The following is a 23,579-nucleotide window of genomic DNA, read 5'->3' on the forward strand; positions in this document are numbered from 1 at the left end:
CCACACATCCAGTGTCGTGCTCTCACTTTCTTCCTCACTCTACTTTGCACTCACTCCCTCTCTCACGGTGCATATCTCAGCCGCACTCTGTCTCAATCCTCCCGCACTAAACAACAGTAACCAGCCTTCCTTCCATGGATGGGTGGTAATTCCGTGATTACAACTTAGTTACAACAGTAACATTTATACAAAACTGAGAAATGCAAATTAACTTACAATCTTGGACAATGGATACCTTGTTGGCCCCAAAAGGGGCGTCCCTTTTGGTATTTTTTAAACTTTATTGAAGAAGAAGTTGATGTACAACAAGATTCTTCCAATCCCTTTCGATACTCCAACTCCCCTTGCTATCCAAAATGACCAACAAGTCTTCAATCTGATTTGCCCCTTAATTCCGGCAATCAATTAGTCTTCCCCCACTTAGATGGAGATGGAAAATGCCCCAAGTTCATTGATTTGCTAGTCCCTCCACTTGAATTTGACTAAAAGCAGCTTCAGGCCTCTTGAATCCAAGTCTTGGAGCTTCCAATTTCTAGTACGCTTCCTAAGGCTACTACTAAACCCTAATTTCTGTTATACACATTAGGGTTTATATCACAGAAATCTGAAATTTCTTTGTCTCTCTGGTGGTCTCGATGCTATAATCTTCGGAGCAAGGTTGTAGAAAGACTGGAGATGAGAGAGAATGCTAAGAAGAGACAAAATTCACACTTTCTTCGCGAAGAACTAAAGAAAATCGTTCATTTACTACTACTGCCCTGTCTCAATATCTTGTAGATACAAAGAACTAAAAACAATCAATCATTTACTCTTGTTGCTCTATCTCAATAGCATATAGATGCTGTCACCTGGTGTTGATCGGTCTTCTCCTACCCGTGGCAGCCTCGGAAGCTTCTCCAATGGCATATAGATCCTCTCACCTGCTATTGATTGGTCTTCTCCTGCCCCTAGCTGTCTCAAAAGGCCCTCCAATGGTTGTAGATCAAACCAACAGTATTTCCTTGCTCTCTCTTGTAGGTTCAATACACTACAATGCGTCTCATATTTTCAGTCTTGCATGGGCATTTTCGACAAAAGTGAAAGCCTCCCCAAATGGTTTTCTAGCATTATCCATATTTAAATATTAATTTTCAGTCTTTAAATACTGCAAATTCATCTAATAATTATTTCAATGCCCAAAAAAAAATCTAACTGGCCAATAATTAAATTAGCTTTGCAACTTCCATTCCCCAGTGTCTTTGCGCCATCTCTGACCATTAGATTGATGTTAGGTACCATCAAACGCCACTTTTCTAGTATCATCCACTGACACTTATGGCCAAATGAATGACCTAGGCCAACAACTAGCACCAGATACCACCATATCTATGCAACATAGCTTATAGCAACTTTTGCTTTTGACATCCCATGACTTCCTTGGATCCCACACTCGTTAATTTACTCTAACCCCAGTTACAATACATGTCTTCATGACACCTAACAGGTACTAGGTAATATCCGATGTCTTAGGTGGACCTAGACCAATTTCCTGACCACTAATGTCAATGGTGACATTAGAGACTAGACATTCATTAATTAATCAATGTTAGTCTAAGGGTCAAATAGTGCTCAAGGATACTTGAAAGAGAAATTGGCCTGGCCAATTTAATTATTGGCTCGTGAAGAATAATTGTTAAATTCATTTTTAAAATTAATATTTTGAAAATTAATTTAATCAGATGGATAATGCTGGAAAATGAGATTAGAAGGCTGCCACTTGGCCAAACTTACCTATGCAAAGTAAAAAAACGTTTTTAGCGGCTGGTGGAAGTCTATTAAATCCATTGTGAGAGAGAAGGATGTTGATAGAGAGCAAGGAGAGACTGTTGATGTGATTTGAATCCACTAAGAATCAGTCCTACAGCATGTGATAGCAATTTGGAGTCCTCCAAGAGCAAGTGATAGCAGCCCAAGGTTCTTCCAGTATAAATGATAGCCTATAGAAGAGGGTAACAATCTTTTTGATGGTCCTAAGCTATAACTGACAACTTCCATTGTTGTTTGAGCAAGGTAGCAGTAGCTTTTCAACATTTCTCGAGATGAAACTCTAAAATTTCTCTCTCTATAGCATTCTCTCTCATCCCCTAGCCATAGTGCTCAGAATTGAGGGCCCAGGACTTGAATTTCACCAGCTAAAATTAAGGAATTTCAGGTAGATTCAAGAAGCCAACCAGCCAATATTAAATTTGGGGCTGAATTTGTCTTTCAAGAAACAGGGTGAAGGTCAATCTCCAAGCAAAGCAAGGGGCAAATTAGTTTGAAGGCTTACTATTTAGTTTTGACAACAAGCGACACTTGGATTAGTGAAGGAGATCAAAGGATCTTAGTTGTACTCCTTCCATTTGCAATATAAGATAAAGAAATACGGCAAGGGGGCCAATTTTCGGACCAGCATGATGTTCAATGTCCAAGATTAAAGTGGTAAAGTGTGCATTTCACCACCCTCTTCAAGAAAGAACTCTGGTTTCATTTTACATCTTACTATTTCTAGAGGCAGTGGCTTGCTTCCTCCATTGGAGAGATGATGGCCTACTAAGACAAATCTACTAGATTCGAAATATGCAAATAGCATGCATAACACAATATGTTGAGGATGATGAGGTGATGCTTGAGAGGGTGAGACTAGCACTGGAGATATTCTATATGATAGTAGATGCGACAGTGGATACTTGATATCCAAAAGATTCCCACAAAAAAACAAGCTTGATCAAAGATACCCTCTTCTGGATAGAGTGCTGGTAAAAGTGGTTCCTCTTTGGTTACTATAATTGATGATTTCTTGTAAGAATGTTGCGTGTTGGTCTTCATCCAATGCCTTCGGCAAGTAGACATCTCTATCGACTGTCAATTCTTAATCCATGAAAGGGGGTGGAGTTTTATAAGCAAGATGTAACAGGGCAACCAATCCGTAGATGGATCTTCTCATCCACTTCCATCTTTTTTCCACTAAGTAAAGGATGTCATTGCGCCTTGGCGTGCCATCCATTATGTCAACACTACATTTTTTATTAAAAAAGCATTTAATTTAGTCATTCGAATTTGAAATTTGATACTCTTTACTTTAAACTTAACCAACTTATGCAAAAACAAGTGTAGTTGCATTGACTCCTCTACATCTCCTACTTTGCATGCCTTGATCTCTTCAATGGCCTCCCTCATGAAGTACACAAGAAGCCCCAAGGTGGCGCCCTCCATGTCAATCATGCGTAGAACCCTATATAAGGGGGCAATAGCAATGACTAACACTCGTACATCATTTCAAAATGCCTCTCGAGCAAAGCCGCTAAATGGCTTTTCCCTCCACACTTGAGAATTGCTTCTCCTTTAGCCATACTTTGAACTCCTTCAAGGCCATGGCTTGTTGAATTTTGTTTACACATCATATAGTAGCTTTAAAAGCAATCACATGGCGGCAAAATGGGCCTTGGAGAGAACTCTTTAACTCTATACTATTGTAACTGCAATAGATAGCCAAGACCTTATCTTCTTGGTGATGAAATCTACTATGAGACAAGTTTCCCCAACAATCTTCCTGACCCATTCCAATGATCCTATGTCTTCCATGAGGAGATCAATGCAACACATGATACATGGGCCCATAAAATGGATGGAAACTTTGCTTTAAGCAAGCGGCCCAACCTTGGACAATTGGAGGCATTGTCGGTGGCCACTTGCACCATTTTGGTTACACCAACCAACATGGCACAAGTGAACAAGGGGATAGGTTTGAGTTATGATGGAATCATTGATCCTGAAGATAGAGATTTATGAATCATGATGGAAAATGAAGAGATAGAGGTTTATGAATAGGCAAAATGAACTATGATTTATGAATGTTGAAACTGAAAATGAATAATGAATCATTGAATGATGAACCAAAAAAAGATTACCTCAATGATAGCTTGGCAAATATACAAGTATATGGATGTGCCCGTAGTTATTCGTCCTCTTTGCCCTACATATATGGCCTACGAGAAGAATATGCCAAGAGGTGAAGAAACAAGGATGATGGTAATCCCCCGTTTCTTCTAATCGCTCCATCCATTGGAATGTATGGTGCAACCATACTTTGCCCATCCAACATACACATGCTCAAGAGATTTATTCTCTCTCTCTCTCTCTCTCTCTCTCTCTCTCTCTCTCTCTCTCTCTCTCTCTCTCTCTCCTTGGTCCGCATATCATTATTGCTAACACTATACCACCCCTTGCATGGACCAATCACAGCAATGGCTTTGACCATTCTCTTCCACCTATCCACTCGAAGCAAGTGAAATGGAAGATTGCACTTAATGATAGTGCATGCAATGTCTATCTCTCCATTCCTTTGCCTCTCTTTGAAAAAAGACAAAGAACAAGAAACATCACCTGTAGCTTCTTGTGGTGAGGCTTGCCTACATGGCCTTTTGCTTGCAACGGTAGCGATAGAGCCCGAGGCCATTGAATGAACCTAACCTGCTGCGAGAGGTCTCTCCGTGGGTGCTGCTTGGACCTAACGGGCGAAACTTGGAGCGGCAATCCTGTAGATTGCTGGGATAGCCTTCGGGCACAATACTTGATGTAGGTGTAGGTGTAGAAGAAGGCATTTCCGAAGCATCCACTTCCATCAGGGTTACATTTCGTCCATGCACAGAACATGTTGTGTGGTATCATATCATATGGGCATTCCACACAATCCCATATAGTGTTCCATGCACTCTTAAAGGCACCAAGTGAATCCAACCATTGTAGACTATGCGCAATTCTCCATTTTCTCTCGCTTTTCTCATCGTTGCACACATGAACATTGGCTGATGGGCATTTTGTGTTTAAAAGTTATTCTCCTCTTTCTAACTTCTACTCTCCTCATATATGCGTCACCTCAGCCCACTATAAGGGACAGCCCCCCCTTCTTACCTCTTCATCCAAAAATCAGCCGCCTCCTTCAACCTTCCCCTCTTGGGCTCAAACTTGAAGCACCTCCAATGCCGCCTTCTCCTCTTGAGTCTTCTCCCCTCTCCTTCTTGCTCTCCCTTTCCCTATCCCTTTCTCTCACGTGCCTTCTTCTCCTCTTGAGTCTTTTCCCCTCTCCTATCCCTATCCCTCTACCCCTTGCTCTCCCCTTCCCTATCTCTTTCTCTCACGTTCTCTTCCTCTCCTCTTCCTCTCCTTCTCTTCCGCTTCTCTCTCTCTCCTCTCCGTATCCCTGTTCCTCTTGCTCTCCCTTTCCTTCACCTCCTCTTCATCTCCTCTCCCTATCTCTTGCCCCCCCTCCCCCCCCCTCTCTCTTCATTTCCACCACCTTCCTCTTCCTCTTCCTCTTCCTCTCCCTATCCCTATACGCAATGCCGAAGCCTCTTCACAAAGCTTTTGGTCTCTACACCACAAATCTTGAGAAGGCCTTGGGCAATGCAAATTGCTATCATTGGACTTGCAAGTTTTGTGGAAAGACAATGATTAGTGGCATGACATGGCTCATCACCCACTTGACCAAGGTGGGTGGACAATGCGGCCCATGTCCTTCCATCCCTATAATATTTCCATGCAATTAAAAGTTGGCTGGTTAGTTCGAAAGTAAGTTAGTCAATTAATAAGTTAATTAGGTTACTAACTAAGGTAAAAACTAACTAGTATTAATAACTAACAATTTTTACTTAATTAAATAACAATTTTTACTTAATTAAAAATATTTTATTTAAAAAAATCGAGTCATAAATCCGATCTTTTCCTCGGATTAACAAGGACCATAGCCACCCTTCACAGAAGTTACAACGTGAACGAGAGTTATGAGACATATTAATCACTAGTGTTAATATGTATAGTATGGATGATCCAAAAATATTAGATTTTGGGCAAAACTAGCATATTCTAGATATTTTAAAACGATATAGAGATTTCTAAAACTGGATGTCATTTAAAAGAAAAAACAAGTGATGTTTTAATTAGTTTTGGAGATTTTATAAAAAGAAAAAAATAAAGAGAGAAATTGACGAAATCCTGCGTGCCGCAATTGTGGTCTACAGACAGTAGACAGCACTTCGAACAGGGAGAGAAATAAGGAGTGATCTAAAAGCTTTCTAACCAAGTGTCCAAGTGTCTTGAGGTTTTACCCCCCTTTTGGAGCCAATGGAACCATCAGATTTATGTTAAGCATCAGATCACTAAGTTTTCCAAGAGTCCCTCCACCAAGAACTCTTGTTCTCAGCCACATCTCCTCTTCTCTAATTCATTATAAATATGAGGCATGGGGAGGCACAAGGAAGCATAAGGAGACCCCGAGAGGCTGTGAGAGGGAGGTAGAGAGAAGGATACCCCTCCAAGATATTGTGAGAGAGGTTGAGAGAGAGAGAGAGAGAGAGAGAATATATACTCCAAGAGGCTGCAAGGAAGAGAGTTAGCTCAATTCCCTCTATCTCGATCCTCGACTCAGCCATCTTCTCTTACGCTCTCCCATCTTGAATCTATTCCGTCTTCTTAATCTCTTGAGTCTACTTGCAGACGATAGCCTCCAAACGAAGAATGCCGCGTGTGGATGGCAATCCTACAACTAGCAATGAAGCTTCAGGCGAAGGCATCACTGTCAATCCAATTGCGGTTCCGGTCGTAAGTAATGTATTTCTAAATTAATAGATGCTTGCTCTGATTCTCGCATGAGATACATTAGGCCTTATACTATGATATACGAGAATAGATCATGGGAAGAGATAGGCCTCTTCTCACATATTCAAAAGATGGATTTTGCAAAATGCATGTATCAAGGAAAGTTAATTGCACTTAGTTGCCTATGGCTTATTCCTTGATAGAGCAGTTGGTCAGGGGTTATGAATAGCATAATCATAAAAAGAATAACATTAGGAATTGTGCATACAAGTATTAAGTAAATTTTGCAAAGAATCGCTCTTTGATCCCAAGAGGAAGAGCAAATATGAGATGGAATTATTATCGCATCTATTCTTGTATTGTTTGGGAAAAAAAATACAATTAGTTTTGTTGGTTGATTGAACAACACCCTAAATGCTTTTTACAATCAGCTGATTGTTGCACTGTGATTTGGATAAATATTCCAAGTGCTTATGTTTGATGGTAAAAGCATGGCAAAGGTCAGTAATGACAAGTAGCCATGGAAAATAAAGGAATGTTTCATTGGAAGATGATATTAGGCTGATTGCCTTGATTATGCTTGATTCTTAATTGGTTAATAAATGAAGGATATTTGCACGGGTGGATCATCTCCAAGATCGCACCGCGGATTTCCCCCAGAGGGCACTGTTCGATTCACAGGCCGAAGGTCGAGTGGTGAAAAAGCCAACCACAGAAAGTGTGTCTCACTCCTAGGCCGCTTGGGGTCAGTGGAACTCTAGACACCCCTTGCCGAGTCCGGAACGGAGTTCTAGACTGTCATGAGTCCAACGTCTAGGGTGTTGGAAGATCCTATTCTAGATAAAGGATGGAAATTTTGGTGCCATGTGATTTGGACCAGGTACTTCTGTTGGACAGAAGGGATACATAATTCTCTTGTATAGACAGGAGACAAAGATTAACTTGAAGATAAGTTAAGGAACTTGTTTGTCAAAAGGACTGCTTGTTTTGTTTTCATATCTGTAGTGTAAATTACGCAAACGAACCCTGTTCCCTAAAAGGATTAATTAATGAAGTTGATTTTAAATATCGCAGATAAATGTGATAGGACCTAATTAGAAAACTAAAGCTATCAGGGAAAGCGGGTGGACAGAATCCGTGACAGGTACACTAGGGTGGTCCCAGAGAACTAGAAGGCTTCTCACAAGGTTTTACCGTCATTCGACATTTAGGTATGGTTAGGTTAGAACCCGATTTATGTCGTTTTAGGGGACAAGAATGGGACTATGCCCTACGGGCAGAGAGATTGAACGGTGCATCCCTCTCGTTTCCCATTCTCTTTGAACTAAGTGCGGTATGGATCTGCTTCGGATTGGGTATCTCAACGTAAAGTAGAATATCCAAAACCCGACGCTAAAATGCTGTTAGGAGACCTTGGCCCTAGGAACCTAGATTTCAGGTCGATCCTAGTGGATTCGGCGTTGAACGTTCCGTTGCAAGGCGGACTTGGAAAATCCTAGGTGACAAACCCCGAAACATTCCCTAGGAGTGCCGGGCGGCAACCCTTAGACTCGTTTCTTGATGGATCGCTAAAACGTGCTTGGACAGCAGTCAATAGGCGGGCACGTTACAATCCCTCAATCTGTAGAGGATGAGATCATGGAGTACTCTCCCCTCTCATCAAAAGTGGCCATGTGTCATCAAGTATAGCAAAAGCTCAAGAGGAGGTGGTTCCCCTAACATGGAAGTGGATGCTTCCTTAATGTCTTCTTCTACATCTACTTCTACACCTTCTCCTAGCCCATGTGCCTTAACGGCCTCAGACTCCGTTGCCACCGTTGGAAGTAAAAGGCCGTGTAGGTATAGTTATCACGTACAAAAGGTATGATACGGTACGATATGATAAAATATGATACTAAATGGTACATTATGATTTTATAAGGTACAGTACAATATTAGTACAAAAAAATTTAACATGATTTATTTAAAAACTATAATTCATTAAATGATAGAACACAATGCACATGTTTAAAGTGAAAATAGCCATTTCATTACAAAATAGGATTAATACATGAGGGTGGTTGAGCTGCGCACAACATGCAATACAACTAGAGTCTAGTACATACGTGGTTCATACATAATGCATCATAGTGGTGTGTGGATACAATGATAGTAGATACAAATCAGAGAGAGACCTATAAATCTATGATGAGCATCATTATCATCATCAGAACCATTTGAGTGCTCATCAAGAGAATCCGAAAGGCTGAAGGGTCTCCAATGCGTATCCAAAGTTTTGCCACCAAAATAAAGGCTTCAGAAGTGACTGTCTCCTCCAACAACTGGAAGAGGCAAAAGCCACACGCTCTTTTGATCCACATAGCATCCTGGCTCATCCAGCATTGCATTGTGGTCACCCACAAGGACCACACGAGTGAAATGAGCAAGCTGGTCGCCGACCGGAGCTCTCTATCATTCATAACCGTTGACGATTTCTGCACCGGATGTACCAATACGACAAAACCATGGACGGGCTTATGCATCCATACTCATCTTCTCTCTCCTATCTCTAGAATATGTGCACGCTGTCTCTATAATCACCGTACAAGCACATGTCTCCACCAATGCCACTCTAAAGAAGTGAACAAGAATGCCCATGGTGGACCCTTGCAATCACTCATTCTGAAATAACCTAATCTCATGGGTAGTATAAGGAGCATTTAGCTCATCCCAAAGTGCAGTTCGAACAGAAAAAGATGTATCCATAAAGTTGGCACCTTATGGTACTAATACGTAAGGTACAGTACCTAAAGTATGGTATAGTATGAAACCTTTCATATGTGGTACTAGTCCAACTATGTGCTACCTTATGGTACTAATACGTAAGGTACAGTACCTAAAGTATGGTATAGTATGAAACCTTTCATATGTGGTACTAGTCCAACTATGTGCTAGCTTGATGAAATCCAAGGGGGACTAGGGAAGGAGTGCATAGCTGGAAAGGAAATGGGCTGAAGTATCCAAGGCTTCCATCCCCAACCCCCCCTCCACTCCCCCCCCCCCAAAAAAGTGCCATGTAAGAGACAGGCATAGGCAAAACACAAGGAGATGCAGCAATGGCCAATAAAGGCCTATTTTATCATACGAAACCGTACGGACACGTACAGTACTGTCGATACAAATCATACAGTACGAACAGTACTGTACAACATACGAGTGCAACTATGCATGTAGGCAAGCCTCACTACAAGAAGCTACAAGTGGTGTTTCTAATTCTTTGTCTTTCCTCAAAGAGAAGTGAAGGAATGCGGAGATAGAGATTACATGCACTATCATTGAGTGCAATCTCCCATTCCACTTTCTTCAAGTGGATAAGTGGACGAGAATGATCAAAGCCATTGCCGCAATTGATCCATGTGAGGGGTGGTATGGTGCTAGCTAAAATGACATACTGACCAAGAAGCTCAATCGAGAGACAGAGAGAGAGAGAGAGAGAGAGAATGACTTTTACGAAAAAAAAAAGAGAGAGAATGACTAAATCTCTCGAGTCTGTGTATGTCAGATGAGCAAAGTATGGTTGCATCATACTTTCTGATAGATGGAGCAATCAAAAGAAACGAAGGATTACCATCATCCTTGTTTCTTCACCTCTTGGTACATTCTTCTTGAGGGCTATAGATATGGGGCAAAGAGGACGAAAAACTACGAGCGCATTCATATACTCACATATTTGCCAACCTATCATTAAGGTAATCTTTTTTGGGTTTATGATTCAATGATTCATTACTCATTTTATGTTTCAACATTCATAAATCATAGTTCATTTTGCCTCTTCATAAACCTCTATCTCTTCATTCTCCATCATGATTCATAAATCTCTATCTCCATGATCCATGATTCCATCATAACTCAAACCTATCCCCTCGTTCACTTGTGCCATATAGGTTGGTGTAACCAAAGTGGTGCAAGTAGTCACTGATAATACTTCCAATTGTCCAAGGATGGGCCGCTTGCTTGAAGAGGAGTTCCCGTCCATTGTATGGGCCCCAGGTACCACGCATTCATTTTTTATCTCCTCATGGAAGACATAGGGTCATTGGAATGGGCAAGGAAGATTATTGGGGACGCTTGTCTCATGGTAGATTTCATCAACAAGAAGGTAAGGTCTTGGCTATCTACTGCACTTATAATGGTATAGAGTCAAAGGATCCCTCCAAGGCCCGTTTTGCCACCATGTGGTTGCTTTTAGAGCGACTATATGATGTGCAAACCGAAATTTAGCAAGCCATGGTCTCGAAGGAGTTCAAGGTATAGCTATAGGAGAAGCAATTTGCAAGTGTGGAGGAGGGGAAAGCCATTTAGAGGCTTTGCTCAATAGAGGCATTTTGGAATGATGTACGAGTGCTAGTCATTGCTATTGCCCCTTTATATAGGGTTCTATGCATGATTGACATGCAGGGAGCCACCTTAGGGGCTTCTCGTGCACTTCATGAGGAAGGCCATTGAAGAGATCAAGGCATGCAAAGTACTAGAAGCAGAGGACCCAAGGCAACTACACTTGTTTTTAAATAAGTTGATTGAGTTTAAAGTAAAGAGTATCAAATTTGAAATTCGAATGACTAAATTAAATGCTTTCTTAATAAAAAATGTAGTATTGACATAATGGATGCCACGCCAAGGCACGATGACATCCTTTACTTAATGCAAAAAAGATGAAAGTGGATGAGAAGATCCATCCACAGATTGGTTGCCCAGTTACATCCTGCTTATAAAGCTCCACCTCTTTTCATGGATCAAGAGTTGGTAGCCAATAGAGATATCTACCTCCTGAAGGCATTGGATCAAGACCAGCACACGTCATTCTTACAAGAAATCATTAATTATAGTGATCAAAGAGGAACCGCTTTTGCCAGCAGTCTAAGCAGGAAGAGGGTCTCTTTGGTCAAGCCTCTCTCTTGGTGGGAATCTTTTGGATATTAGGTACCCATTGTCCAAAAGATTGCCCTTAGAGTGCTTGCCCAAGTAAGTTGTAAGCACCCACTAGTAAGTTGTCACCTAAAGCTGAATTGTTGTGTGATCATTGAATTTGAATTTTGAAACAATTTGAACTTTTGGTCCAATGTCGAATTGTTCGACTAGTGCGTGTGAGATAAAGTAATTAGCATATTCTCTCATTCACACCAAGATCCAAAATAGGTTGAGCACACGGCAATTAGAGCGACTAATTTATTGTCGTTCTAACTTGCATATGCTTTAAACTATGCATGAGATGCCCATGGCTAGAGAGGTAAGTTATAACTTAAAAGTAACAAGTTGTATTCCACTTATTACGTATTCTAAATAATGAGTTAGATTGTAAATATGCAGATTATCATTTTACTTCAATTAGGTGAATGTTGATAAGATCATCTCAAGTAACGCTACCTTCAAGGGTATCAAAAAGGAGCAAAATGAGAAGCAAGAGGCCATCTTCAAGGATCTCTACATGGAGCTAGAGGAAATCGACCATCAAGTCTTACACACGCGTAGGGGCCATTGAGTTGTTGCTCAAGTTGCGAGCACTAGGACCAATCTCGTTGAGCTAAAACATGCTTTACAACTAATTAGTATTTTTAAACAGCCTAAAAACTCGCTTAATTAATGAAAAACACAAATTTGGTACACGGTTCAAGAGAGTTTCACACGCGTAGGGGCCATTGAGTTGTTGCTCAAGTTGCGAGCACTAGGACTAATCTCGTTGAGCTAAAACATGTTTTACAACTATTTAGTATTTTTAAACAGCCTAAAAACTCGCTTAATTAATGAAAAACACAAATTTGGTACACGGTTCAAGAGAGTTTCAGTGGTTCCCCAAAACCCTAATTTTTGGGACACCTTCAACATCTATAAATAGAAGGGCTATCCACCATTCAGTCTCATCCTTTCCTATAGGTTCCTCACTCTACCGTGCAGATTTCAGCCATCAACCACCTACCATCTGTTGTCCATCCATCACAGATTGCAGCCCATCACTATCCAACCCTAGGTGGCTTGTTTTCAGTCATTGCCCTACTGTTTGGAGGTCTTCATCTGTTGCGTCATCATAGAACTTGATCAGCCTACGTTTTCAGGATCCAATACAAAACAATGGGCTACTGTCATCTCTCCCACAAGGCAACTACTACAGTACCTGCGTTTTTGTTTCTGAAAGGGCACCTACATCAACACACACCTCTTCTGTTGTTGCTTGACAGTTCTTTGCCTCAGCACTCTTTTATCTTCCACTGGTGGCTACTACACTTCGGATCCATCTCCAATGGAGGTCACTATCCAACACTGCATTGCTTTGCCCTTGGGCATTCTATACACTCTTGCATTCATTTACAGCATCCATTCACTTCAGAGTTTCCTCTCTCTATGTTTGTCTCTGTTTTTGCATTTTGAGTGTCTGCGTTTTGCGTTTAGGGTTTGATCTGTCCAAGTCTTTGTATTTCAATCTTGGTTGTACATACTTTGTTTCCTCACTGCTTGGACAGCTTGCAACCATGTAATATTTCATACACATAAGTTGTGGACACTTCTTTGAATGAAGTGGATAGGTAGGTCAAAAGGTTCATCCAGAGCAGAGTCAGATAAGTAATTAAAGGAGAGAGTAAGAAGGGTAGAGAGCTGGAAGGGTCAGTATAAGTTGTGGACACTTCTTTGAATGAAGTGGATAGGTAGGTCAAAAGGTTCATCCAGAGCAGAGTCAGATAAGTAATTAAAGGAGAGAGTAAGAAGGGTAGAGAGCTGGAAGGGTCAGTATTGTCAGTATCATTGATGGGGTAAGTCATTGTGTTCCGTAATCACTCAGCAAGCAACCAAACAGGTAAGACCCAGGTGGGTAGAAGGTTTGTAAGTCGGTCGTTTGCTTGGACTGGAGGGTACAGGGGTATCGTTGATGGGGTGAGTCATTGTGTTCCATAATCACTCAGCAAGCAAGCAAGTAGGCAAGCAGGCAGGCAGGACCCAGGTGGGTAGGCAGGTTTGTAAGGTTTGTAAGTCAAGTCATTTGCTTGGACTGGAGAGTACAGGGGTGTCAAAGTGGAGAGGATGGGATGGCAGAGAGCTGGTAAGATCACAGGGGACAGTAGAGTCAGTGTCATGGGATGGGTTTTGGGAACAGGAATCAGAACAGGGACGGGGACAAGAATTGTCATCCCCTATCACCATGAGAGGGAGCTCTAACATAGGGACGGGATTGGGATGGGGTACAGGGACAGATGGGACTGGGATGGCAGAGAGCTAGAAAATGGCCATCCCATGTTACTATGCACTCACTTGTGGCACCCTGACAGGTGCATGGGTGGTGGGTGGGTGGGTCGTGGCTAGGTGGATGGGTTGGTGGCTATGTACGCAGGCAGGCAGGGCGCAAGCAGGTAAGTCGGTAGGTGGGTGTGTGCATGGATGGGTGCATAGGTCAGTGGCTGGCTAGCTGTGTCAGTGGCTTGTGTAGCTGGGTGGCTGGGTGGGCAGGCAGGTAGGCAATTATGTAGGTAAGAAGGCCGCAAGGTACTGTATACATTAGCCAGGTATGTCCACACACACCCCTCTCACTACATTAGAATACTAGGAGGAAGTATTCATATCATATTGAAATAGCAAAGATATGAAGGTGTAGTTACCAACCTGCTGTGCTTCTAGAAATTGGGTTCTAGTTAGGTCAATTATGACCTTATTCTCAAGCAGCTGGAGCAACAATATCAGATATATTCCAGATACCCAAATAGCCCAATGCTGAAGATCAACCTCTGCAAAAACGAAAGACCTACTGGATTCAGCTTTGAAGACCAGTTTACAGTTGAAAATATGGCAATGACAGCATTATGAGGCAATGAATAGGTGTAACAAGGTAAGCTAATTCAATATCCCATTGTTTGAAGGTTTGCCTGAGCTTACAGAATTAATCACTGTGAAGTATGCAAACTTAGCCTTCAGTATACAACTGGACACTGAAAAATAACACACTAACATCAAGAATGAATACAAGTTCCATTTGTAGTCACTCATTGGTTAATGCTAGCAAACACGTTCTTTCACTTTGAGAACAACTGAGGCATATGCCAGCTAAAGCATATTCAAGTCAGGAGAAAGAAGTCCCAGTAATAATTCATTACCATGACAGCACACAAAAAGGATGCAAAGCCAGCAGCTGACAGCTGTCTAGTTGCTATCATCAAAAGTCTTTAAATCATAAGTTCTGCACAGAGACTCCAGACATTTAAGATGTGCTTCTTCATGTTGGCATAAAATGAATAGCCACTATGATAGTTGTTTCCAGACACATTTGAAATCTGAATCAGACATTTGCAAGCATGTGTAGACCTCAAGATGATTTTGGGGTTTCAGATTGGCATGATTTTGAGGCAAATTTTTTTGGGAGAAGCTAAAAATTTGTATAGCCAGGTGCTAGGAGTTAGATGCCTATTATTTGACACACAGTATCTATTGTTTGATATTTGTTTTGGAGATGCTAAATAGTTTAATTGTAAAATTTCAATGTTATTGTATTGTCTCGGAATTTGTTAAAATATGTTAAAAAGTTAGGATCGTGTATGATTCAACTCCAAGGTTTGCATTATACTCAAATCATACTTTTGTATGCATTTGTGTTTTGGCATCTGATTCATGTGCAGCAAAACTATGGCCACTATGCACATCTCTATGTACTTTTATGTGCCTATTGACAATGCATTTGTTTTGTGTTGAACCACACAGTAGCAAAAACGAGTTACCATCCAAAAAGTAAAACACTTACAATAGAACCAAACTGTAGGAGCTTTTATATACAAATTAAGTATAGATATGTTAAAATTATTATGCTTGCAAAATAAGGTCGCTGACATAGACCCATACAAAGACAGCCAGACAATGTAATCATTAAGGACAAAACATAGAACACAGCTCCAGATCTTCAACCACTCTGAGTTGACGAAGTCCAACGTTTTTGCTTTCATTTACAAGAAGCCATAAAACATGTGAAAAATGCCAAAACACGGACTAAAAGTAAAAAGACATAATACATCCAATAACTGAATGGCAGCGGCTCACATTACTACGACATGGGCCGTTCAACACTACAGAAAAGGCAGCACAATCTGGTCTCAGCTATGACAACAGTCAAGATACAAACTGTACCCAAAATGTTTCATTTTGTAACTGCAATCTAAGATGTGAACTAACCTGGTCATGTACAAAGACATGCCTGGTTCTATGCCTGGCTATAGAACAATCCTCGCTACCTGAGTTTCCCCATAACCAGTTTATTCCTTTGATATAGTGTGGGTCGACTTGTTTCTTTGGCAAAATTCCCACATACCTTCCATTCATTTGCTCCCAAAATGCTTATTTTATACTCAAGGGTTGGTGATGCCGTCCATTCTAGTCTAGCCAGGCTACTATTCAATTTTTTCTGTATGGGAATCATGAATCATGATCAATGTGTGCTTCCTACATTACATAAGACATATTCCATACGTATATAAAGTTTCATAGTTCTTTTTCACCTGATTGAGGCTCACATGCAAGAGATGACCATACATGACACACATGACTGCTAACAATCAGACAATCCTCCAAATGAGATACTGGCCACGAAGTCCTGCATATAAGACCAGTTGGACAAGGAAACCACTGTGGATGCATGGGATCCTCATGGTCCAGGGGAGGGTATGTAAAAACCATGTGGCCACAGTAAACTCGGGCAGATTGGTATCAGTGTGGGCCCTCTAAGAATGCATCAGCAAAAGTTTCTTCTCTCTGTATGACGTGGCCGAAAGCAGTAATGATCTCAAACGGGTATGGACTGAACTACTCATTGACGCCAAGAAAGGAGAGATATAGTGGTGCCATCCCAAAGTACCAATAATCATGGCCCTTGAGGCATCTATCAAAATATACCACCAAGGAACTGACATTGAGCGACTTGGTGACAAGTTGAAATGTCCACATAGGATCCAACTTGCATACAAGATACAACACAAGTTGCATCCACGAACATAAGAGCAATGGACATCAGACTCACCTCCCAACCATAGCCAAACGGACTCACCCCCATGTTGAGCTAAAAAAACATTACAAACTGATTAGCTCTTTCAAACAGCCCCAAAACTCGAATGCTACCAAACTTTCATTAAAAAGAAATGTGTTTCTAGAAAGCTTGTGTCCCATAAGCAGAACCCTAATTTGGGAGAAGCTTTCTGCATCTATAAATAGACACGCTGCCCACCATTCAGCCCTCGTTTTGTAGGTTACACCGGTCCACAACCTCTCTATTGTAGTGGCGCCCCGTTCCCGCTCAAGTGGCTGTCCAAACTCACACAACTGCTGCCACATCATTACCATTTGCTGTTCAGCCATCATTGACTGCAGCCACGACTGTTGCAGCACCTAGCCCCCATTTTCCTGCGGCCGCCCAACTACCAAGAGACTTCACACAACTACACTTTGTATTAGGCTTGCATAGACTACCATGTTAGCATTCAAGTGGCAGTTCCCAGCCTATGTTTTATTGTACTGCAAGCTGCCATGCATCAGCACACATCCCTACAGCTGTCACCCTACTGTTATCAGCTCTAGTGATCAGTTTCCAGCCTCCGATTGGTGGCACACTGCTCTGTTCACCAGATTTCAGCCTCTAGACTGCTGCCTTTAGGTTATCAACCTGCTGCCATTCCACATTCAGCACTCTTTCAGTTCCAACCGGTGGTCAAAGCACTCAGGATCCATCTACAATGGATGTCACACTCTGACTACTCCCATTGCTCTGCCTTTGAGCATCTTGTACATTCTCTCCATCGTTTATAGCATTGATTCATTCACTTCAAAGTTCTCTTTCTTCTTTGTTGTGCTTGTTTTTGCATTTTATGTTTATGCTTTGTCTTTATTGCGTTACTGTCTAAGTTATTGTGTTTTAGTCGTGTTTGTATATTTTGTGTTTGCATTCCAAACCCTATCATATCTTCAAACCCCAAGCCTAGGAGCTAGCAGCCAACTGCATCACAACTGGGTCCCAAAAGTTGGTGTCATAGGGACATGTATTTTTAATGCTTAGCTTTGGCATTATTGAGTTGTACACATGTGAGATGCATTATGAAGTGCAACTAAGTTAAGTCATAGTGATAGCTAAATAGTATGCAATGGGTGACATTGGCAAAAGATGTATGAAGCTACATTGGACAAGTACTTATGATGGTTTGTGTCCCATAAGCCAAACCCTAATTCGGGAGGGTCCACTCATCTATAAATAGACAAGCTGCCCACCACTCAGTCTTATCCCTTGCGTTGCAAGTTTTAGCCATCAGCTCTCCCTCTAGTGATTGTCCAGCCCATCACGACTACTACCAGATCATCAACAACCCTTGGCACCCTATCCACTACTGTCACCTATTGACTGCAGTTGTTGGTGACTAGATTCTACCCCTTTAGGCAGCTCCATTTACCGTTTGAGCGAGCCGACTTGCTATCCAACCACTTCTAGTACATGTTGGAGCTTGCATTTACTGCAATGCAGGCCCAATCAGCGTCATCTTCACCTTCCTATACTTTCGCCAAGCTTCCTACACCCTTTGATGATTAGTAGCCTTCATCTTCAAGCAATTACATTGCCACATTTACCAATTCTAGCCCCAGAGATTGTTGTGTTTTGGTTTTCAACATGCTGCCCCTCCATTTTCAGCATCATCTCAGCTTTGACTAGTGGTTACAACACTCTAGATCTGTCTCGACATCAAACTCCAACTACTCCCTCAACCCATTCCCACCAGAAGGACTGACTATTGGACACCTCTTGCCTTTAAGCATCTTGTACATTCTTTACTTCATTTACTGCATTCATTCATTCACCTCAGTGTTCAATTTCTTCTTGGTTTGTGTTGACTTCTCTATGTTTCAGTGGTGGCCGTACACTTGGTGTTTTCTTTTGCAAACCCTAGCATATCTCCACGAACGGGCCCAATGGGATCATTTAGTCCTACAATCAAAAACCAATTCAGATTTGAGTGGAATATAACGAGCGCTATCCTCAAGCCATAGGACTTCCTCGATCGGAACTACCAATTCACATTGCCTAGGTTGTTCTTTCACACAACACACATGGAACACTAGATGAACTTTGTCACAACTCTATAGAAACAAAATTTGTATCCTTTTTCATTAATTTGTCTATATAATGATTTATTAAATTTGTTTCCTTTGCACTAATTAGATATAAAGAAAAGTGCATTGGAGCTGGCCACTGATGAGTGGTCACACGTTATGGTGGACCCACGCGGTGGGTTAGAGAAAAGATAGTTCACACTTCCACCTATATGGCCCAATTGGGCGCCTGTGACCAGAACTCACGCATATTAGGGTTAGACTCGCACACAGAAAGAATTGATGCCTTGAAGTGTGGGCTAGATCCGCCAGAACAGACAGTTACAATCAACAAGATGGCATGATCATGAAATGCTTGTACAATGTGCATGTGTGGGCTAAAAGCTTGAAATGCACATTTCTTTGCATAGGAAAGTCATATGAAGTCTCTGATACCGTTTTTGCGATGTACACGAAAAAAGCTTTCATATGACACCCATATTGCGGGGTCCCTAAATTTTAGGAGCCTCGAATTAGCCTAAAAATGCTAGTCCTAAAAAATAGGGATGTCATTTTAAAAATAGTAAATTCTGTACTCTGACTGTGCTTACTAAATTTGGTTGTTTCTATTCTTGACAGTATTCAGCCCAAACACGAAGTCCATAGAGAAGAGACAAGTGTCAAGACACTTGTCACACAAGTTTCCAAGTGTCCCACCACTTGTCACATCTCATGACATGTGACTGGGCACTTGTCTTGTGCTACTCCACTTTCCCCTTTTGTACTAGCTTTTCCCTCTCCTATAAATAAGAGCTCGTTTTTCTTCATTCAGCATCATTTTTCTTTGCTGTAAACTCATGTACAACACCCACAGATAGCTAGAAACTGGCCCTATCCATCCCCATCATCATCCCCCACTTCTCCATTATCAAATTCCTCCATATTCCCTCTTCTATCACTGCTGTTTTACAGGACAGCAAGCCTATAAATTCATTACAGCACCTCCTTCTCGAGCTCTTTCTTCCATTTTAGCAACAAGAAGCAAGCCCTATCCATGTACTGCTGATCAACGATGAAGAAAGGCTGATTTCCCCTCTTTCTTCTCTCATACTGTAAAGAAATCAGTTCTTATCATTGCATAATAGATAATGCATGTGTGTTTGTACATCTTTGCATGATCTTGTGAGAGTGAGAATTACTTCTCCTCACTCTCAGGTTGATTGTAACTGAGCTCTTCCCTAAGGGACTTGGGTTGAGCTGAAATACATTCCTTCGGGCGGGGGGGGGTTTTGGTTTGCCCATCTTCAACCCTCAATCTTGTCTCCATTACTTTTACATTTTAATGGCTGTAATTTTGTGAGTAATTTTCATTTTTCAGCTTTAAGTGTTCATTCTCTTTTATATTACATCTTGAAAACAAGCGAATATCATAATTGTTAAGCATACTACGTTGTTCGGAGCGTTTACAAACTTGGATATTTGAAGACAAATCTGAGCCCGTAAGGCTCTATGGCTAGGAGGTGAATCTGATGCCTATCCTCCATATGTTCACGGATAAAGCTTGTGTCATGTCTTGTGTGCAAGTTAGATCCTAGGTGGACCTTTCAATCTCATGAGACTCGCTAGCTCCATGTCTAGGTGGTATGGATGCTTCTTGATCAATTGGTACCAAGCTTTCCTATGGTGATTCCAACCTGTAGGGAGACCTCAACAGGAGAAAGCGAGATAGAAGCGGCTTCAGCAATGAATCTAACAAAGGCTGCTAGGGTGCACAAGATGTTGGAGGACTGGGCAGCGGTGCTATATAGGAAAGGCGAGAGAGGCAAAGTGAGGGAGGTGGTGCTATAAAAGAAGTGTCAAGTAGAACCAAAAGCAAAGAGAGCATGCACATTAATCGAGGTGCTCAATAGTACTGAACAGTGAGTGAGAGTGAGAGTGAGTCGACAGATAGGTGTGTACCAGTGTGGTACACAAAATAAAAGAATGTATTTATACTTACGGTACGGTACACTTACACCCACTAGGGTGATTTCATGTGTGTGAGGTAATATATACACAGGAGAGTGTAAAGGGCCTTTACACCCAACCTCCTCCCACTTAAAGGTCCTAAGAGAACCTTTAACAAACTCCCACAAGTCTAATGCAATGCTCATCTTGAGCCTTCCCAAGACTTTTAGTAAGAATATCTATAAGGTTATCCTATGATTTGATCTTAGTCAAGGTGACTAGACCATCATCCAAAACTTGTCTGATAAAATGAAACCGGACATCAATATGTTTGGTATATGCTACATAAGCAATGTCAGGTCTAGTGACAACCATAGCATACATGAGTAAACCACAAGTTGAAGCATAAGCAACACCCTTCATAGAGCTGGCTGCCTTATCATCTTTTGCGCAATCTACCTTGCTAAACTCAAGATAAGGTGGAAAAGATACACCAAGTCGCTTAGCATTAGCCATAGAAAAACAATCAAGTTCTCTGCTGATGTACTTTTCTTGTGAGAGAAATAAGAGCTGCTGCTCTCTATCTCATGTCACACACATGCCCAAAATATGTTCAATTGCACCCAAATCCTTCATGGAAAAGACTGAATTCAGCTGTCTTTTCAATGCATTAATCTGAATTTTATGCTTACCAGCAATAAGCATATCATCCACATAAGTATAATAAGGCTTCCATCATCAACCTTCTTAATATATAAGCAATGATCTGCACTACTCCTTTTAAAACCATGTGAGAGCATGAAGTCATCAAAATTTTTATACCATTGTCTAGGAGCCTATTTCAAACTATATAAGCTTCTCTTAAGCTTACATACCAAATGCTCCTATCCTTATATAACAAAGCCTTCGGCTGTTTCATGTACAGCTCTTCTTCCAAATCACCATGCAAAAATGCAGTTCTAACATCCATCTGATCAAGTTCAAGATCCATAGATGCTCCAATGGCAAATAACACTCGAAGAGTGGTCATTTCGAAAACATGAGAAAACACTTTCTAAAAATCAATGCCCTCCTTTTGTGTATAGCCCTTAGCCACGAGTCTGGCTTTATATTTCGGTTTGCCATCCACACATTTGATTTTATAGACCCATTTGTTAGGAATGGCTTTCCTATCCTTGGGCAATGTAACCAAATCCCAAGCATCATTCTAATACAATGACTTCATTTCTTGCCTAGCTAGCTCCCACTTTTTATTTAATTCACATGATAAGGCCTCTTTATACGTAAGAGGCTCACCTTCATCTGTGAGCAAAATGCAGTCCAAAGAAAGATCAAATCTTTATATAGATCTTCTAACACGTGTAGACCTTCTTGCCCAATGATCTATGTTATCAGGTAATGGATCCACATCCAAGGAAATGTCGACGAACCCATTGTTTGGGTGCTGAACTGCATGTTCAAGTGGCTGTAATATAATTTCAGGCTGCTGTAATTCATTTTCAGCATGCTGATTTTAGTGCTCAAACAGCATCCCCTTGCTGCCCATTTTCATATGGCTCAATAATGATATGCTAATTGTCATAATCAGCATCAAAAGGAGCTTAATTCTCAGAGGTTGATGGCTGCTCAAGTAACTGATCATGCTGAAATTTAATCTTATTTTGTCTAAGTCATTAGATGTGACATTTTTCAGCAGCTTTGACTCATTAAATATCACATCCCAGCTACATAGCACCCTTTTCATGCTTGGAACCCAAACTCTATAGCCCATTTCACATTCATCTCCATAACCGATGAATATACCTCTATGAGATTTCATGTCAACTTTGGTTCTACTATCAACAAGTACATGTACATAGCATTCACAGCCAAAGACCCTTAAGTGGTCATATGAAGCATGTTTGCCAGACCAAACCTCTTCAGGGATACCACTTTCAAGTGCACGATGTGGAGATCGGTTGCAAATATGCACCGCGGTTTTGAGTGTCTCTCCCCAAAACGACTGCGAGAGATTAGTTGTGGACAGTATGCACCGAATGCTCTCACATAACGTGAGATTCATTCGCTCAGCCACACCATTAGATGCTGAATTTTAAGGAGTCGTAAGCTCTCATTTAATCCCATTGACATCACAAAACTTATTCAATTCTTTAGATACATACTCTCCCCTATTATCTGTTCTTATGCATTTTAACTTTAAGCCATTTTGAGTACTAACCAATGCATAAAACTTTTTAAAAGCATCCAATGCCTCCCTTTTCTATTTAAGCAAGTAAACCCATAGCTTTCTAGAATCGTCATCAATAAAAGACATAAAATAACGGAAACCACTGTGAGTTTTTATTGGCATGGTGCATACATCAAAATGGACTAAATCCAAGATACATGCCTTCCTAGAGGCTCCATGAGAATATGGACTCTTTACATGTTTACCAAGAATACAATCATCACAAAAGTCAAGCTTTGAGTTTTTCACATCAACTCTTCCAAGTGAAGAAAGTGCCTACAAACCCTTTTGGCTCATGTGTCCAAGACGCTTGTGGCATAACTCCATGTGTGACTGCACTCAGCAAAATTGCAACAAACTTTCCAAGAAGTGCTTTGCAATAGAGATAATATAGAGTCTCCTTTTTACCACCTATAGTGACTAGCATAGACCCTTTCTGTATTTTCCACATTCCACCAAAAGTACTGAAGTAACCTTTGTTGTCTAGCTACCCAACAGAAAGCAAGCTCTTGTTGATACCAGGTACAAACCTAGCATCATGAAGAATCAATTTCTAACCATTTTCAAGAGCCAAGTGTATGGCGCCCATTCCTTCAATATCACATGCTTGATTGTTACCAAGGTAGACTTTTCCAAGATTACCTTCTGCATAAGAAGAAAAACACTCCAAAGATGGAGTTACATGAAATGAAGTACCGCTGTCAACAATCCACGATTG

The 23,579-nt window shown here is 41.1% G+C and overlaps 1 protein-coding gene across 3 annotated transcripts in view; it reads right to left on the reverse strand.

The window, feature by feature from the left end:
• Positions 1-23,579, reverse strand: part of LOC148014461 (Tetratricopeptide repeat (TPR)-like superfamily protein) — a 139,018-nt gene that overhangs the window by 14,977 nt on the left and 100,462 nt on the right. For all 3 annotated transcript variants that reach the window (XM_087666750.1, XM_087666749.1, XM_087666751.1), the window contains exon 7: positions 14,242-14,363. In XM_087666750.1, the coding sequence (XP_087522876.1) occupies positions 14,242-14,363 (122 nt within the window). The remainder of the gene's footprint in view (positions 1-14,241; positions 14,364-23,579) is intronic.

This window comes from Lygodium microphyllum, chromosome 25 (genome assembly GCF_053477565.2).
Source record: "Lygodium microphyllum isolate KBCC chromosome 25, Lygodium_microphyllum_v1.1.10, whole genome shotgun sequence".
Taxonomy (NCBI): domain Eukaryota; kingdom Viridiplantae; phylum Streptophyta; class Polypodiopsida; order Schizaeales; family Lygodiaceae; genus Lygodium; species Lygodium microphyllum.